General features: G+C 38.5%; 1 protein-coding gene across 3 annotated transcripts in view; it reads right to left on the bottom strand.

Annotated features, from left to right (window-relative positions):
• The window catches only part of DLC1 (DLC1 Rho GTPase activating protein), a 523,594-nt gene that overhangs the window by 212,668 nt on the left and 295,199 nt on the right, over positions 1-15,727 (bottom strand). For all 3 annotated transcript variants that reach the window (XM_058441995.1, XM_058441994.1, XM_032162429.2), the window contains exon 5: positions 11,458-11,491. In XM_058441995.1, the coding sequence (XP_058297978.1) occupies positions 11,458-11,491 (34 nt within the window). The remainder of the gene's footprint in view (positions 1-11,457; positions 11,492-15,727) is intronic.

Raw genomic sequence — 15,727 nt, 5'->3', positions numbered from 1 at the left:
ATGATCTTTTGACTATTTCCCTAGTTTGCCTTCACCAGAATATCATACAGTTTGAACTATACTTTCTGGTTAGTTTTGCCGTGAACTTAAAATTGCTCTAAAAATAAAGCCTAATTATTCATGAAATAAGCATCTTTTAGGTGCACCGTACTGTGCTACATGATGTTTTAAAAGATTGTTAAAAGCTGTTGGAAAGCATTGCTGAGATAAATGGAACACTCAGAAGACAATGACAGTCCGTCAGTGATCAAGTACAAAAACGACCATTTCGGACTCGATGTGCTCTAGTCATTTCAGAAAGTATGAAATTAATGTGAGCGGGAGTTATCATAGAAGACTTCACCTTCACCGGGAAGCCAGGACACATATGAGTCACTGGGGGTTGGGGTAGATAATTTCTGGAAGGGAAACAGGAGGAGCAAAGGTCAAGTTATGCAGAAGCAACTTCAAGAGAAAAGTGAGGTTGTTACCATGGCTACAGCAGAAGGTGCGTGCTAGAAGAGGATGGAAAATAAGGGGGAAAAGGAAGGGTAAGGCCAGATTACGGAAAAAATTTATTCATCAGCCCGAGAAGTCTTGGCATTTAACCACTACATATAGCATAGCGGCTAAGAGCATGCACTGCTGTCTGCATTGCTGTCTTTGAATCCTGATTTGGCCACAGTGTGACTTTGGATATCCGAGGGAGCCTGTCTTTGAGTCTCGGGTTCTTCACCTGGATAATGTCGATAACAATAGCACCTACTTCATAGGGTCGCTAGGGGATTAATTGAGTTCTATAAAGTGCTTGGAAAAGTGCAGGCACAGAGTGAATTCTTGTTATTATTATCAATTCAGTAATTCATTGCACAAACTTCAACCGAAACATCTGTTAAGAGGCTGGCGTTACCGAGGTGTGGGGAAGATGTCTGCCTTTTAGGAAATTACAGCTCAGTGGGGAAAATTTTTAGATAAATATATCCAAGAGGATCACAGACTTAAAGAGAAGGGGGAAATTTTAAAAAGTGACGAACTGTACTGTTATTTTCCCCATTTATCTATTTCCTTAAATCCATAGAAAAGAACTGATTTAACTTTACATCAACAAGAAGTTTATAACATTAGCAGGTGTGAGTCACAGAAACGTGGTTGGGAAATTTTAAAAACAAATATAATACCCTACTATGTGTGCATCAGCACTCTTTAGTGAGTATTTTGGTTAAGTAGAACTTTAAGAACTCTGTGAGAACTTTTCTACCTCATTACAGTAATCAGGACAAAATAGTTTCTTAAAGCCATGATCCACACTTCTCCTGAATTAGATTAGATTTCTGCACAGCCTGCAGACAAGAAGATGGGCACCAGCCTTTTATTGGGCATTGGTGAATTTGTTATGGTTGTTAATAACTCTTTAAGGTTCCCTACTTTGATAAAACACACCTAAAAATTATGTCTTAATTCTTTTTTTTTTTTTTTCTTTTTGAGACGGAGCCTCGCTCTGTCACCCAGGCGGAGTGCAGTGGCGTGCGATCTCGGCTCACTGCAAGCTCTGCCTCCGGGTTCACACCATTCTCCCGCCTCAGCCTCCTGAGGAGCTGGGACTACAGGCGCCTGCCACCAGGCCCAGCTAATTTTTTTTTGTATTTTCAGTAGAGACGGGGTTTCACTGTGTTAGCCAGGATGGTCTCGATCTCCTGACCTCGTGATCCACCCGCCTCGGCCTCCCAAAGTGCTGGGATTACAGGCGTGAGCCACCGGCTGGCCTATTATGTCTTAATTCTGTAATAGAAATGTCTATGGAAACCACTGAAAGAGATGTTGAACTTGCCTACAGAAAACAAATCAAAGTGCTTCAAGCCAATGGAGGGTCAATGCGAGAAGTATAGTCATGCCAGCAGAACTGTAAGTCATTTTATACTCAGTGAGGTCAAAGTAATACCTTGTTACATGTAACTTTCCAAAGTAAATGTACCTCTCCAAAGAAACTAGGTTCAATCAACAATTTTCTTGTGGGTATATATTTGTGTATATATTCACATTATTAATAAAATTAAACTGGAAACTGTCCACTGGAAACTCAATAGAGGTAAAAATTTGAAGACATCTAAGATATGATCAGATAAGACTCTTTTTTTTTTTTTTTTTTTTTTTTTTTTTGGAGACAGAGTCTCATTCTTTTGCCCAGGCTGGAGTGCATTGGGGTGATCTTGGCTCACTGCACCCTCCGCCACCTCCCAGGTTCAAGCAGTTCTCGTGCCTCAGCCTCCTGAGTAGCTGGGATCATAGGCATGCACCACCAGGCCAGCTAACTTTTGTATATTTAGTAGAGACGGAGTTTCACCATTTTGGCCAGGCTGGTCTCGAACTCTTGACCTCAAGTGATTCACCCACCTTGGCCTCCCAAAGTGCTGGAATTACAGTTGTGAGCCACCACGCCCAGCCAGATTTTGAACTAAATGGAAGATCTTTCGTTGCTTTCTTGATAAAACGGATACAAAAGGGCCCTTTCATAAACTTTCTTCAGAGAAGATTGAAAATGACAAATTAATTTTTCTACTGATAAGAGTTCAATGGCAATTAAAGCACTGAAATGCAAATCTGTCTTATTGGTGCATACTGGCAGTTCATAGCCACCTCTTCATGCTGTTGATAGCCATTCTTTCCAAGCAATAATGGGAGGAGTAAAATGTGCGTAAGACATTTTGGAAGAAGAAATTAAAAGTTCGTCAAATATTGTGCAAAGTCCTGGACATGGATAGACCTGAGATTAGCTGAATGCCTGTATGAGTTGTTTCATCTGCCAAATAAACAGACTGATTCAAAACTATTTCTTGAGCACCTCCTCTGTGCAAGATATCACACTGCATGCGGGGTGACAAAAAACAAAACGGGAGGTTTCTGCCTTCAAGGAGTTCTTAGCCTGATGTAGTATAAAATTCATGAACAGAAATGCATCATAGAAAACATGAAATGCCATGATAAATATACCAACGAAGTGCCACTTTCAGCTGCAGAGACCCGGGAAGACCACATCAAATGTGAGAGGAAACATTTGAATCAGAACATATTAAAAGAGAAATTATCATCTGCCTGTGTTACTTATAATTGAGAGGAAAAGAAAATATGTTCTATTGGTTCTGGTAATATAGTAGATTTGTCTCACCTAATTAGCAATAGCAAAAATACCAACAGAAAAGAAAGAAATATTTGGAAAATTATCTGTATTTTAAAAGTCCTATGAGTTCAAGATCTTTGGCATTGAAGAATAGATTACTTATATTTTTCATGAATTCCTTGATACCTGAAAGCTACTGTGTTTTCTTTCAACAGCCCAGTCAACCACAGCCAACTTTTCATGGATTAGTTTACATTAAGTTTTAGAAACACTTAGAAGTTATGTGTGGGCATACCCTAAATTCTTTCCTCATAAAGAAGCAGGCAAGCAGAGACCTTCACACATAAAAGAAAAAAAAACTGAAGCAAGTATTTATAAGCCATTAGTATAAAAATAATGAAATTCACTTTCTGAGAGTGAAAGAGAATAAAGAATTTGGAGTGTTGGTCAAGGCCCAGGCTGGCCAGATAAAGACAATTTTCACATCTTGCTAAATCCCATAAAACACCTGGGAGTCTTTGCTGTTACAAGAAGAGCTTCCTTTAAATAGAAAGATAAGACTCTACATTTGGCTTTGGGAGTATCATGCAAATAGAGCAAAACATTTGCTGATTTTTACCATAATACCAGGCATTGGGAGCACTGAGCTGAAGGAAAAAAAATTATATTTTTAAGGTGTTCACAGCCTAGTGGGAGAGAGAGCAATAAAACCAATTGGATCCATACTAAAATGAAGACGCAAAATAGAGCAGACTCTTTCCAAAGAGAAGTCTGAAATAGAGCAGTCCTGTTTTAATTTTTTCAGCAAATCTCTTTGGATTTGTAGATCTTGGAGCATGGCTCAGACTGGGTATGTCACATTAATCATTCTCTGGATCCAAGCGATGATGATCAGACTGGAAAAAGTGGAAGTGTCTTTCTATTTTAGTTTTTGTTGTTGTTGTTGTGGTTGTTGTTGTTCATTTGCATTTCCTTTCTCAGGGATGAAAAGCAGCCAAGAAAATTAATACCAAAATGCATCAAGTCTGGGCTTTGTTATTTAGTATGTTTACAAGGAGCTTGGAATAAAATTAGGAAAATTCTGATTTTTCCCTTACACATTTGTCACAAAGAAGTGTTTGATTTCTATTTTCTGTCTTATGACCACAACACAAAGTTTGGAGAGACTGTGACTCTGGTATATGCTTCTGAAAGCTATCTTTCACAAGAATTTCAGGCTATAATTATTCATTATCTTGATTTTTAACATTTTATGGCCAAGCAAATAACCTCCAGGCAGGAGAATAAACATTCTGAGAAAAATGACCAATGAAAGCAACCAAAGTAAGGCTCTAAGTCATCTTTTTTCAATGGCCCCCTTTACACATTTATGTGGCACAGATCCCCAAATAGTACCATTAATTCATGACTTGGCTGACATATTTGGCCGTTGCGTTGAGTAGTAGGAGTAACGGAGAAGGTTAAATAAAAAGCTTTAGAATCTTATTAACTCTAAGTCAGTAAGATTGTAGCCAGAGCATTTTTATAATTACAATTTCTTGATTAACACCTATTTTACAGAACATCTATATTTTAATGGCTATTTTAATGGCAGGACACACACAGACAATATTCTTAACCTAGAAAATTTCGTGATCTACAGAAGACACACAGTTAAGCAAGATAATAAAACTTTAACAGAAAAGATGTAGCTTTTTAGGAGCACAGAATAAGCTCTAAGATCAGCTCTGCCTGGGAAATAAGTCATTAAGGAAGTGATATTATTGTTGGATCTAATGAAGCAAGTAGGATTTTCAAGACAGGGGATAAAAGCAACATATTAGGCACTATGCTCACCACTTGAGTGATGGGGAAAGCTGGACCCCAAACCTCTGCATCAAGCAATATACCCATGCAACAAATCTGCACTTGTACCCCCTGAATAAAAAAAAAGTTGAAACTATTTTTTTAAAGCCATTTTTGGCTAATGATAATGCTTTGTTTTGCATGGGCTGCTGTATAGCCTGACAAAATTTGTGAAGTGTTCTTTGATCTAATTTTAGAATGACAGATTTCATGTTACTCCATATTAATAGTTCTCAAATATTCTCAAAGTGACATTTTAGTGACTAAAATGCAGTGTTACTTCTCCAAGAGAGAACACATTATAAGTCATAAGGCTAGTATATTTCTTACCCATGGGATTAAATGAAACTATTTTCATTTACTGTAAAAAAAAAAAAAAAAAAGATGTGGATGGGTGGGGTGGCTCATGCCTGTAATCCCAGCACTTTGGGAGGCCAAGGCAGGTGGATCACTTGATGCCAGGTGTTCAAGACCAGCCTAGCCCACATAGTGAAACCCCGTCTCTACTAAAAATACAAAAAAAATTAGCCAGGTGTGGTGGTGGGTGCCTGTAATCCCAGCTACTTGGGAGGCTGAGGCAGGAGAATCACTTGAACCCGGGAGGTGGAGGTTGCAGTGAGTCGAGATTGTGTCATTGCACTCCAGCCTGGGCAACAAGAGCAAAACTCCGTCTCAAAAAAAGAAAAAAAAAAAAAAGCTCCTCATCTTTTTTTTTTTTTTTTTTTTCTGGATAAGCTATCTTTCACTCTGCCTCTATCTCCGCCTATCATCAGGTGCCAGTTGCATGCCACAGATCTAGGCAGAAGACGAAAGCGGACAGCTAGAAGGGATTCTATGGTAGCTATAGTTTGAGCAACAGACAAACAAAATGAAGAAAAAGAAAAAATAGAAAATATCAGAAGTATATCAGTGAGGCTCCTTGCAGGAAACAAATGTACGTTAGGCTCATTGAGGGGAGTTTAATAACAGGACCATTTATAAGGGGAAACCACAGGGCCAGAGGAGAGAATGGCTGTCAGAATTTGGAAGCTTAGTGCAAATGGCAGCCTAATTAAGAGAAGTCAAGAGTGACTCCCAGAAGCTGGAGAAGACACAGTGGCGATTCCTCAGAGATTTTGAACCAGAAATACCATTGACTCAGCAATCGCATTACTGGGTATATGTTCAAATGAGTATAAATCATTCTGTTATAAAGATACATGCACACATATGTTCATTGCAGCACTATTCACAATAGCAAAGACATGGAATCAACCCAAATGCCCATCAATGATAGACTGGATAAAGAAAATGTGGTACATATACACCATGGAATACAATGCAGCCAGAAAAAGGAAGGAGATCATGTTCTTTGCAGGGACATGGATGAAGCTGAAAGCCATTATCTTCAGCAAACTAAAGCAGGAACAGAAAACCAAATACGTCATATTCTCACTTATAAGGGGGAGCTGAACAATGAGAACACATGGATACAGGGAGGGAACAACAGTCACTGGGCCTTTTTGGGGGAGGACGGTGGGGGGAGAGCATTAGAGAAAAGAGCTAATGGATGCTAGGCTTAATGCTTAGGTGATGGGTTGAAGGTGCAGCAAACCACCATGACACACGTTTACCTATGTAACAAATTTGCACATCTGGCACATGTATCGCAGAACATAATAAAATAAAGTAAAACTACATTAAATTTAAAAGCAAACTCTCCAACCTCATTGTCCCACCATCCCCCTCCCTCAGTCTCCTGCTAGAGCTTCTCGTCTTCTTCATGGCTGAATGGGGAAGACAGAAAGGAGGGAAGTCCTTTGATTTAGTTCACATTGGTTGGCCTCCCAAGGCACAGAGGCAGGGAGAAGTAGGGCAGAGAGTGGATCTGAGGGGCAACACAGACATGTATCTGGTCCAATGAATGATACTGCATCTGAATAACAAATGGCCATGGTCACTCCTGAATGGACAAATGGTCAGCCAGGATAGTTTAATTTTACTCTATGGCTAATAGACAGATGAAATGTTGGCACAGGAACTGACACGACCAGGTTATATATTTTCAAAGATAACTCTGGTGACAGTGCAGATAATAGACTGGTGTAATGATCGGTTAAGTCAGGGAAACCAGTTCTGGATGCTTTTGTGAAAGTCCAGTGGAAAGTGAAGCCCTGCATGGAAGCAGTGGCCAGAGGAATGGACAAGGGTGATGAGAGGTCGGTGCTGACAGCACGGTGTGCAGAAGGTGGAGGAGCCTGGGAGTGGCAGGAGAACCCAGGCGCCTAGCTGGCTTGCTGGATAGATAGGATCTGATGACCTCAGGGACTGTGGATACAGGAGGATAATGGAGTCACCGGAAAATGGGACACAGCATAAACATTTCTCTGAAACGAATCTTTGTTTGAAAATCAAATAATATCTGTTTCCAGGAGAGAATTTCAGTCTAATAGACAAAAAAAAAAAACAAAAAACAACTCTAAAAAGAGGTTAAAATGTGATCAACCCTGTCTATACTGTGACAATCTTTGAATTAACTCATTCAGAAGACTCATGGAGAAAGTGATCTTTCTTATTCCACAAGGACAGCTGTTCAGCTGTTAGTACCACGAGGAAGCATTTTAGGACTTGTGGAACACACAAGGACATCAGTGATGCAGCCGGTGTCTATTTGTCCTATAAGCACCAACCAATTATCATAAAAAACAGCTACCATTTTTCGGGACTTAGTTTGTACCAAGCATTGTTGCCTTACATCAATAACATGACAGATTCTTGATTTGTGTTCTGGAAATGAGGGAGATGAGGAAGTTAAGAGACTTGCTCAAGGCCATACAGATAGGAAGCAGATGTGCTGGAGGATATTCCAATGGGACTGGTACACTCTTTAGAGCAGGGGTGCCTAACCCCCAAGCCCTGGACCAGTACCAGTCTGTGATCTGTTGGGAACCGGGCTGCACAGCAGGAGATGGGTGGTGGGCAAGCGAACGTTACCGCCTGAGCTCTGGCTCTTGTGAGATCAGCAGCAGCATTAGATTCTCAGAGAAGCATGAACCCTATTGGGAACTGCACATGTGAGGGATCCAGGCTGTGCATTCCTTATGATGATCTAAGGTCTGAGGTGGAACAATTTAATCCTGAAACCATCCCCCACTCCACTCTGTGGAAAAATTGTTTTCCATGAAACTGGTTCCTGGTGCCAAAAAGGTTGAGGCATACAGACTCCAGCGACATGATGGAAGTTATATGAAATTGATATTTATTGGATACAATTACACATAACAATACTAGTGTGATCAGTTCTGATTATTTAAAAAAGAAGTTGGTTGGATTCTGTCTCATATCCTAAGAAGGCACATTCTCATCCAGAGTTTCCTGAAGACAATACTTTGATTTGATTCCTTGCCTGGGAAGCTTTTTGAATAAGCAGAGTTAAGAAATTCTCAATTGAGAAGAGGAGAAGGAGGGATGCCTGCCTGATGGGATATCCTCCAACTAGAGTTTGAGTTCCTACGGGGCAGAGACCATGCCTTATTCATAATTGCTTCCTCAATAGAACCTAACAGAATGCCTGGAACATGTTGCTGTTCAGTAAGTATTTGTGAAGTGACTGAATCCATAAAAGGCTGTTTCAAACTTGCCTCCCTTTGAAGATTTTTGTCATCACAGGGCAGGAGACAAGCAGCAGAATGACCCCACCGAGCTGTATTATCATAGCAACATGGATCAGAATAGAAGATGGCTACTTACAGCACACACAGAGCAATCACACAACTGCAGTTCAAGGATTATTAATGGAATGTGCCCCAAATGATTTCATTTAGAGCTTCACAAAGCCTGGTAGAGTTGGTTCCAGTTAGCTTGGATGAGAGGTCACACAGATTAAAAATAGACTTTCTTAATAAAGAACAACAGGCTACATTCATTTAGAAAGATACAGAAAAAAAAAAAAAAAAAAAGACAGGCCTTAGGGGCGGGTATGAAGCTTAATCCTATTTAAGAGCTCAATTAACCCCAAGAAGATTGAGTGGGTCTCCTGCCTTCATGGCCATTCCTCTGTCTAGTGGAAGCTTACAAACAGAGATTCATAAAGACATGAAAGAAACAAGATTTATATTTGTATATAGAACAGTCAAAATATTTTTAATGTTTCAAATAATGAAGTTTAGAAATAGAAGAATTATATTGCTTAGACTGTTACGGTACTTAAAACTTTTGAAATAAATCACATTCTCTCTTGAATTGTCATATTTGTTACCATGATTCATAAAATATCGAAACATGAGCATTTGTCTTGACAGGTAAATTCACTGCCTTGAAAAAAAATCCTTTCTTTCTTATACTTAAATGATCAAACAAAATTACATTTTCTTCTAAATATATCAGCATATCCTCCAGAAACTAAATAAAAATGCATTCTGGAGTAAATTCCAGTCATTCTAATATTTTCATAAAGAGCAGAAGTCAGATTTTGCTCAAATCAGTTCATCCTGAGTTGCTAAGTATCTGAGATGGGGCATCCAGGTGCCTGGGGCCTGAGGAGATCATATATGTCATCTTATGGAACCTCTGAAAATTTAATCTCTCAATTCTTTTATGTGTGCCTCAGCCGTATAGAAATGACTCAGAAAGATTATGTAAGGAGGGACTGTTGATTTCATTAAAAAAATTGTTGTTCTTAAGGAGGAAAATTTCCAGGATTATGATAAAAAAGTAGTGCTTACATTATTTTTATGTTGTCTAGTTACTTCTTTGTTTTAAAAATATTTTTAGGCTGGGTGCGGTGGCTCACACCTGTAATCCCAGCACTTTGGGAGGCCGAGGCGGGCGGATCACCTGAGCTCAGGAGTTTGAAACAACCCTGGCCAACATGGCGAAACCCCGTCTCTACTAAAAATACGAAAGTTAGCCAGGCGTGGTGGCGCAGGCATGTAATCCCAGCTACTCAGGAGGCCAAGGCAGGAGAATAGCTTGTATCTGGGAGGTGGAGGTTGCAGTGAGCCAAGATCATACCACTGTGCTCCAGCCTGGGCAACAGAGTGAGACTCCATCTCAAAAAAAATAAAAATAAAAATATTTTCAAAATATTTGAGAAGCTTGACAGAATGAAGTGCTTCTGCCTGTCAAACTTAAGCCATTTAACTGGAAGAGGAGGAAGAGAACTCTCTGCCTTCCTGTCTCCTCCAGCCATGGCATTTCCGTTCCTTCTTTCCCCTCCTGACCAGCCAACAACTCACATCCTCATTTTCTTCTTGGCGTGTGAAAAAATTTACTGACATTCTGGAATAGGATGACAACTTTGTTCTGTTATATACTTTGTTTAAATTGCAGTGAATCATGGGGACAGCTATTTAAGATACTGGAGATTTAAAACTTTAAATCCATTCAATATATGGTAAATATATTGGTGCAAAAATAATTGCGGTTTGGCCATTGAAAGTAATGGCCAAAACTGCAATTATTTTCAGTGGCCACAACCACAGTTACTTTTGCACCAACCTGATATTAATCTTTATGATATTAGTACGTTGTTATGTTGGGTGATTTTTCTCTTGAGCTGACATATGTTGCCAGTTCAATATTTTCCCCCTAGTCTGAAGAGATACTTTTCAACATTATTAAAGTGAAGAAACGAGATACAGCCTAAACATGAGAGAAAAGTTGAGCTCACAGAAGGACACAAACTAGGAAAATTCTATGTGAAAACTATCTAGCAGCAAAAATAAGATCACTGACATAGACAGCAAACACCCCCGCCAGACAAACTCTAATGCTTTAGTGTAAAGGCATTTGAAATTTTAATATTTTCTCTAAGATGAGATTATAAACTTTTAATATAGCTCTTAAAAATCACAAATGTCTATAAACAAAGTGATGTACTTCAAGTTAGTTAATATACCTTTAACCTGTTTTGGTTTTTATTACACAGAACACATAAGACAGTATGATTTTTTAAAAACACGTAGATCTACCAATCCAAGTCTAATTTTTCATATTTTCTTTTCTCATCAGTCCTTGTCCATTTCCCATAATACTGTTAAATAATTATAATTAAAGCACAGAGCATAGAAAAATACTGTATTTTTTTCTTCAATACAATTATTCACATTGCTTCATCACTATATTTTTGATAGTGTAGCGTCAGCTTTAAGCATCAATTACATCTTTTTCTGTGGCTACTAAGTCATTACGAATGAAAATAAACCTTGGTAATTATTAACAACTAGTTTCCAAATTCATTCCTCAGAACATTGATCAACATCTAATTCTTTTACTTAAGAAAAAAACTGTGGTTGCAGTTACAAGGAAGACCCCAAGAAACACGTATCTTATTCTAACACAATGTCATTATGTCTGAAAACCACATATATTTTTCTTATATATTGAGCAAAACAAATTTCTTTTACAGAATTTAAATAACATTTTCCCAGATATTCATGAGATGTATACATTTTATATATTTAATAAAATGCCTATTTTAAGGTGAAGTTTTTTCTGAAATAGATTGGCAAGAAAACATAACCAAAATGTCAACTTACCAGCCTTTTCCTTCTCTGAAATACCTGGAATAGCCTGAAAAAAAAAAAAAAGACACAAAAGTTGTGGTATTATTAAGAAGAAACATCAAAAAGCATTATTAGAAATAAAATGAAGTATAATTAACGAAGCAAAAATTAAATAGAGCCTGCCAATAGAAAAATTAGCATTTTGGAACTATCAGTAAAATCACTAGATATGTCTTTGATAACTGTAAATCATCTTCTAATTATTTTCTTGTCGGAAGACAAACGAATGTACGTCCATATTATCTTTAACACTGGCAATAGGCTGGGCGTGGTGGCTCACACCTGTAATCCCAGAACTTTGGGAGGCAGAGGCAGGCAGATCATTGAGCCCAGGAGTTTGAGACCAGCCAGAACAACATGGTGAAAACCCATCTCTACAAAAAATAGAAAAATTGGCTGGGCCTGGTGACATGCACCTGTAGTCCCAGCCACTTGGAAGGCTGAGGTAGCAGAATCACCTGAGCCCAGGGAGTTCAAAGCTGCAGTGAGCTATGATCGTGCTACAGACTCCAGCCTGGGCAACAGAGTCAGACCCCATCTCAAACAAACAAACAAACAAACAAAACATTGGCAATAAATGAATGTAAAAACACTTTGAATTGGGGTAGAATTTTTGTAGTTAAAATTTTCTGGTCCTATTTTTGGGAGACAGAAGCAAATTGGTTAGTTTCCGGGCGTTTCAAATCTCTTCCCTGTTGCTTATTTTCTCTGTGCACGCCAGTGAGGTATCTTACCTCTCAAGGCGCAGGTTCCTTCTTTATTAATCGCATCTAGATAATCACATCTACTTCAGAGGATTGCTGAAAGAACTAAAGGACGCAGCCTCTATAAAGCATACCAGATCTTCAGCGAAAAGCCACTCTTACTATTTATTAAAATGGGCCTTGGTCCAGTGGGTTAGTTGACTGATGTAAAAGATTTAGAATCTCAGTCCCCAGCATTTATCACTATTATTATTTTTAAAAATAGCATTCAGAATGAGATCTTTCCAGGAACTTAAAGCTTAACTGTCTAGTTCTACTGTTTGTGGATATGCCTAAACAGATTAAGCAGGTCGACTTTCTGGTTCTCATTCATCTAAGTTACTCACATATAAAACATGGTTGAGGATGTATTAACTGACCCATTGGGATTTGATGCCTTCTACCCAATAACCACTGACCACAGGATAGATCCAAAGGGGTGATATTTCTTCATTTCCTCAGGGACAACATCCTCAGAGTTGAAGTAAGAAAAGCACACTCAGATGGGTGTTTGTGTGTGTGTGTGTGTGTGTGTGTGTGTATGTGAGAGAGAGAGAGGCCCAAGCGCACCTCTGTTGTGGATCAGCCCAAGAAAAGAGCATCAATCTTCATTTCTAGAAATAGCAAATATCAAGACGTCTATATCCTTGTGAAATATTGATTACTGCTGAGATCTTCACCTTTGGGATTTAGGGGATTTGGTGATTGATGCAATTATTCAACTAAGTTAAAGATTTCCTTATGGATAAAAAGTAGAGGCTGGGCACGGTGGCTCACCCCTGTAATCCCAGCACTTTGGGAGGCTGAGGTGGGTGGATCACCTGAGGTCAGGAGATCGAGACCAGTCTGACTAACATGGTGAAACCCTGCCTCTACTAAAAATACAAAAATTAGCCGGGCATAGTGGCAGGTGCCTGTAATCCCAGCTTCTCAGGAGCCTGAGGCAGGAGAACCTCTTGAACCCAGGAGACAGAGGTTGCAATGAGCCAAGACCACACCATTGCACTCCATCCAGGGTGAAAGAGCGAGACTCTGTCAAAAAAAAAAAAAAAAAAAAGTAGAGATGGGGGGGTTACTTTGGCAAGATTAATTTATACTGAAAGCATACTTTGACTCAATCTTAATCTATGTTTAGTTATTCAGCACTGTTCTCTGGGTGTGAACCGTGTCTCCGCATGCTTCCAAAGATGCAGACGTATAGATTGAATGGCAGCTTGGGGGATCAGGCCCAGAGATCAGGGCTTCCAACAAATGGCACAGGCTGCCAGCATTTCCTGGGCATTCTTTCATTTATTAAAAAGTCATTTGACTTTTCTTCTTCAAGGACTTCTCTGATTCAATACTAGAGGAAAACAATTTCCTCCTTTTACAAGTGATCCTACAGTTCTGGTAATGTTTGTTTACTTTCTGTGTGTCTCTTAAAACATATTTAAAAATAAAATTAAATCAAAACTGTGCATTAAATGTTAAGTCTAGCCCTGAAATTTACCCCGATCGGGAGTTTTAAAATACATTCTCTCTTTTGTGAAAAGCAAACAAACAGAAAAATAAAACAGAAACCCTTCTTTTATCAACAAGACTGGAAAAGTTGGTGACAGGTAATTAAAGAATGTTCCTGGAGAAAGTTCCTCAGGATAAAAATAGCTAGCGCTTACTGGGTGCTTATTATGTGTACGACCCAGTTTTAAGCTTTTGCCTGCAGAAATTCAGCACATCTTTAGAACACGCTGTGAAGTCCTGGAAGGTAAAGTAACTTTTGTGAGGTCATACTGTCACTAATGGAAGCAAGGCACAACACAGGCGTGCTCGCCTCTGAGTCATACTAAACAGACTTATTTTGAAATGAAGGAGGAAGAAAGTTTGGATTGGTCTTATGATAAGACATTTACTTAGAACACAAAATACGTGTACAGGAATCTTTTGTATGGGACATTTAGACATTGTCTAAAGAAGCCCTCTCTTTTCACGGCAAACACATTTAAGTTGAATGCTTTGCCCCAAATAACAAGTTGACCAGTGACAAAAACAAGCCTTTTCTATAGTTTATTTCATTTCAAGAGTATATAACCAAGCATGTGTAAGTAAATATTTAACAAAAATGATAATCAGTGAGTTGGGGTATCAAGCAAAAATATATTTTAGCCTCCTTATGGCCAATGTCATTATTTCATGTAGCTAATGCCAATTACTTTAGAGTCTCACCACACTCCGCATGACTTTTAAGCTACCAAAGCTCACTTCCATTACATAACTTCAAAGACCGTATTACGATGTACAGAAAGTGTAGTCAAACTGTAGTATTCCTAGAATTTTATAACTTCTTTTTAAGAGTAAAACCACATAGTGATAACAGGTGGATATTCCTCCAATGATTTATCTTTGAATTTGAGGCAGAATTGTCTCTCTACAAAGTTGTTTATGAATAAATATATTAAATTGTTAAATTTCTGAAATTTTCCAGAGATGAACGGCATTAGAAACAATTAAAAAATGCTGACACTTGCTCTACAGTTAGTTAAAGCTGATTGCTAATTCTTCATTACAAGCCTCACATTATCCTAGATACAAAAACTCTTAGTAAAGTTTTCTTCTTTGTGGAATTCACAATCTAATCAAAGAAGTTACAAAAAAGGCAAAGAATGGATGCTGAATGTGAATGATTAGTCACATCAGTGGTGTGGCATTAAAAGGAGTGCAAAGAATATAGATCACTAGAACTATCCAAGTAGAAATGAAATGGTTTTCTTGGGCATGAAACCCTTGGGCAGGAGGCATTGATTGGGGGATTCTTCTCATCCTTGTTTTCTGAGAAGAGACTTGGATAGATTTGGGTCCATGTCCTGGACCCCATCATGTCATATCTATTTCTGGGCTGAGAAATACATTTCACACAAGCTGACTGTATAGTTTGGTACAGAGTAGGTGTTCATCAACATTTGTGGAACTAAAACACCAAATGCCTATTTGTATATACAATTTAAATAATGTATGATTGATGCTTATGAGAAAGCTCCAATAAAAGGCATATTTTTGAATTCATTAGGGGCTTTTGCTAATAGTTGCCATATGTTTCGTTTGAACTGCATCCTCAGGAAGTGATTTAACAATTCTTGCAATAAAGCAATTAAACAGGATTTTCCTGCTGGCCATATGGGTTCGCTGTAACTTATATGTTTTTTCTCTTATTTCTCAATGGAACAAAGGAAAGTCTACAAATGACTTCCAAATGAAAGGGGAGAAAAATCATCCATAGTCTTTTGTTTTTCTTCTCTAGGATATTTAAATAATAAGATAGCAACCTTTTCTATGGCTCCCAACCACTCTGACCCCCTATACTGAGACCCTTCAATATTTCTCCACATGTAAAGATTTTCATTGAAGTTGGCCAATTAAGGTGTTTTATTAATACAATCGAATTTTTAAAAAGCCATTTAAGAAAGCTGTATTAGTAAAAGAGAAGGAAACAATTTGCTTTCTTCTAATGGGATCTTTTAAAGCTG

The sequence above is a fragment of the Hylobates moloch genome, unplaced genomic scaffold, assembly GCF_009828535.3.
Source record: "Hylobates moloch isolate HMO894 unplaced genomic scaffold, HMol_V3 SCAFFOLD_8, whole genome shotgun sequence".
NCBI classification, from domain to species: domain Eukaryota; kingdom Metazoa; phylum Chordata; class Mammalia; order Primates; family Hylobatidae; genus Hylobates; species Hylobates moloch.
The sequence above is the reverse complement of the archived record's forward strand: the minus strand, read 5'-3'. Positions and strand labels throughout refer to the sequence as shown.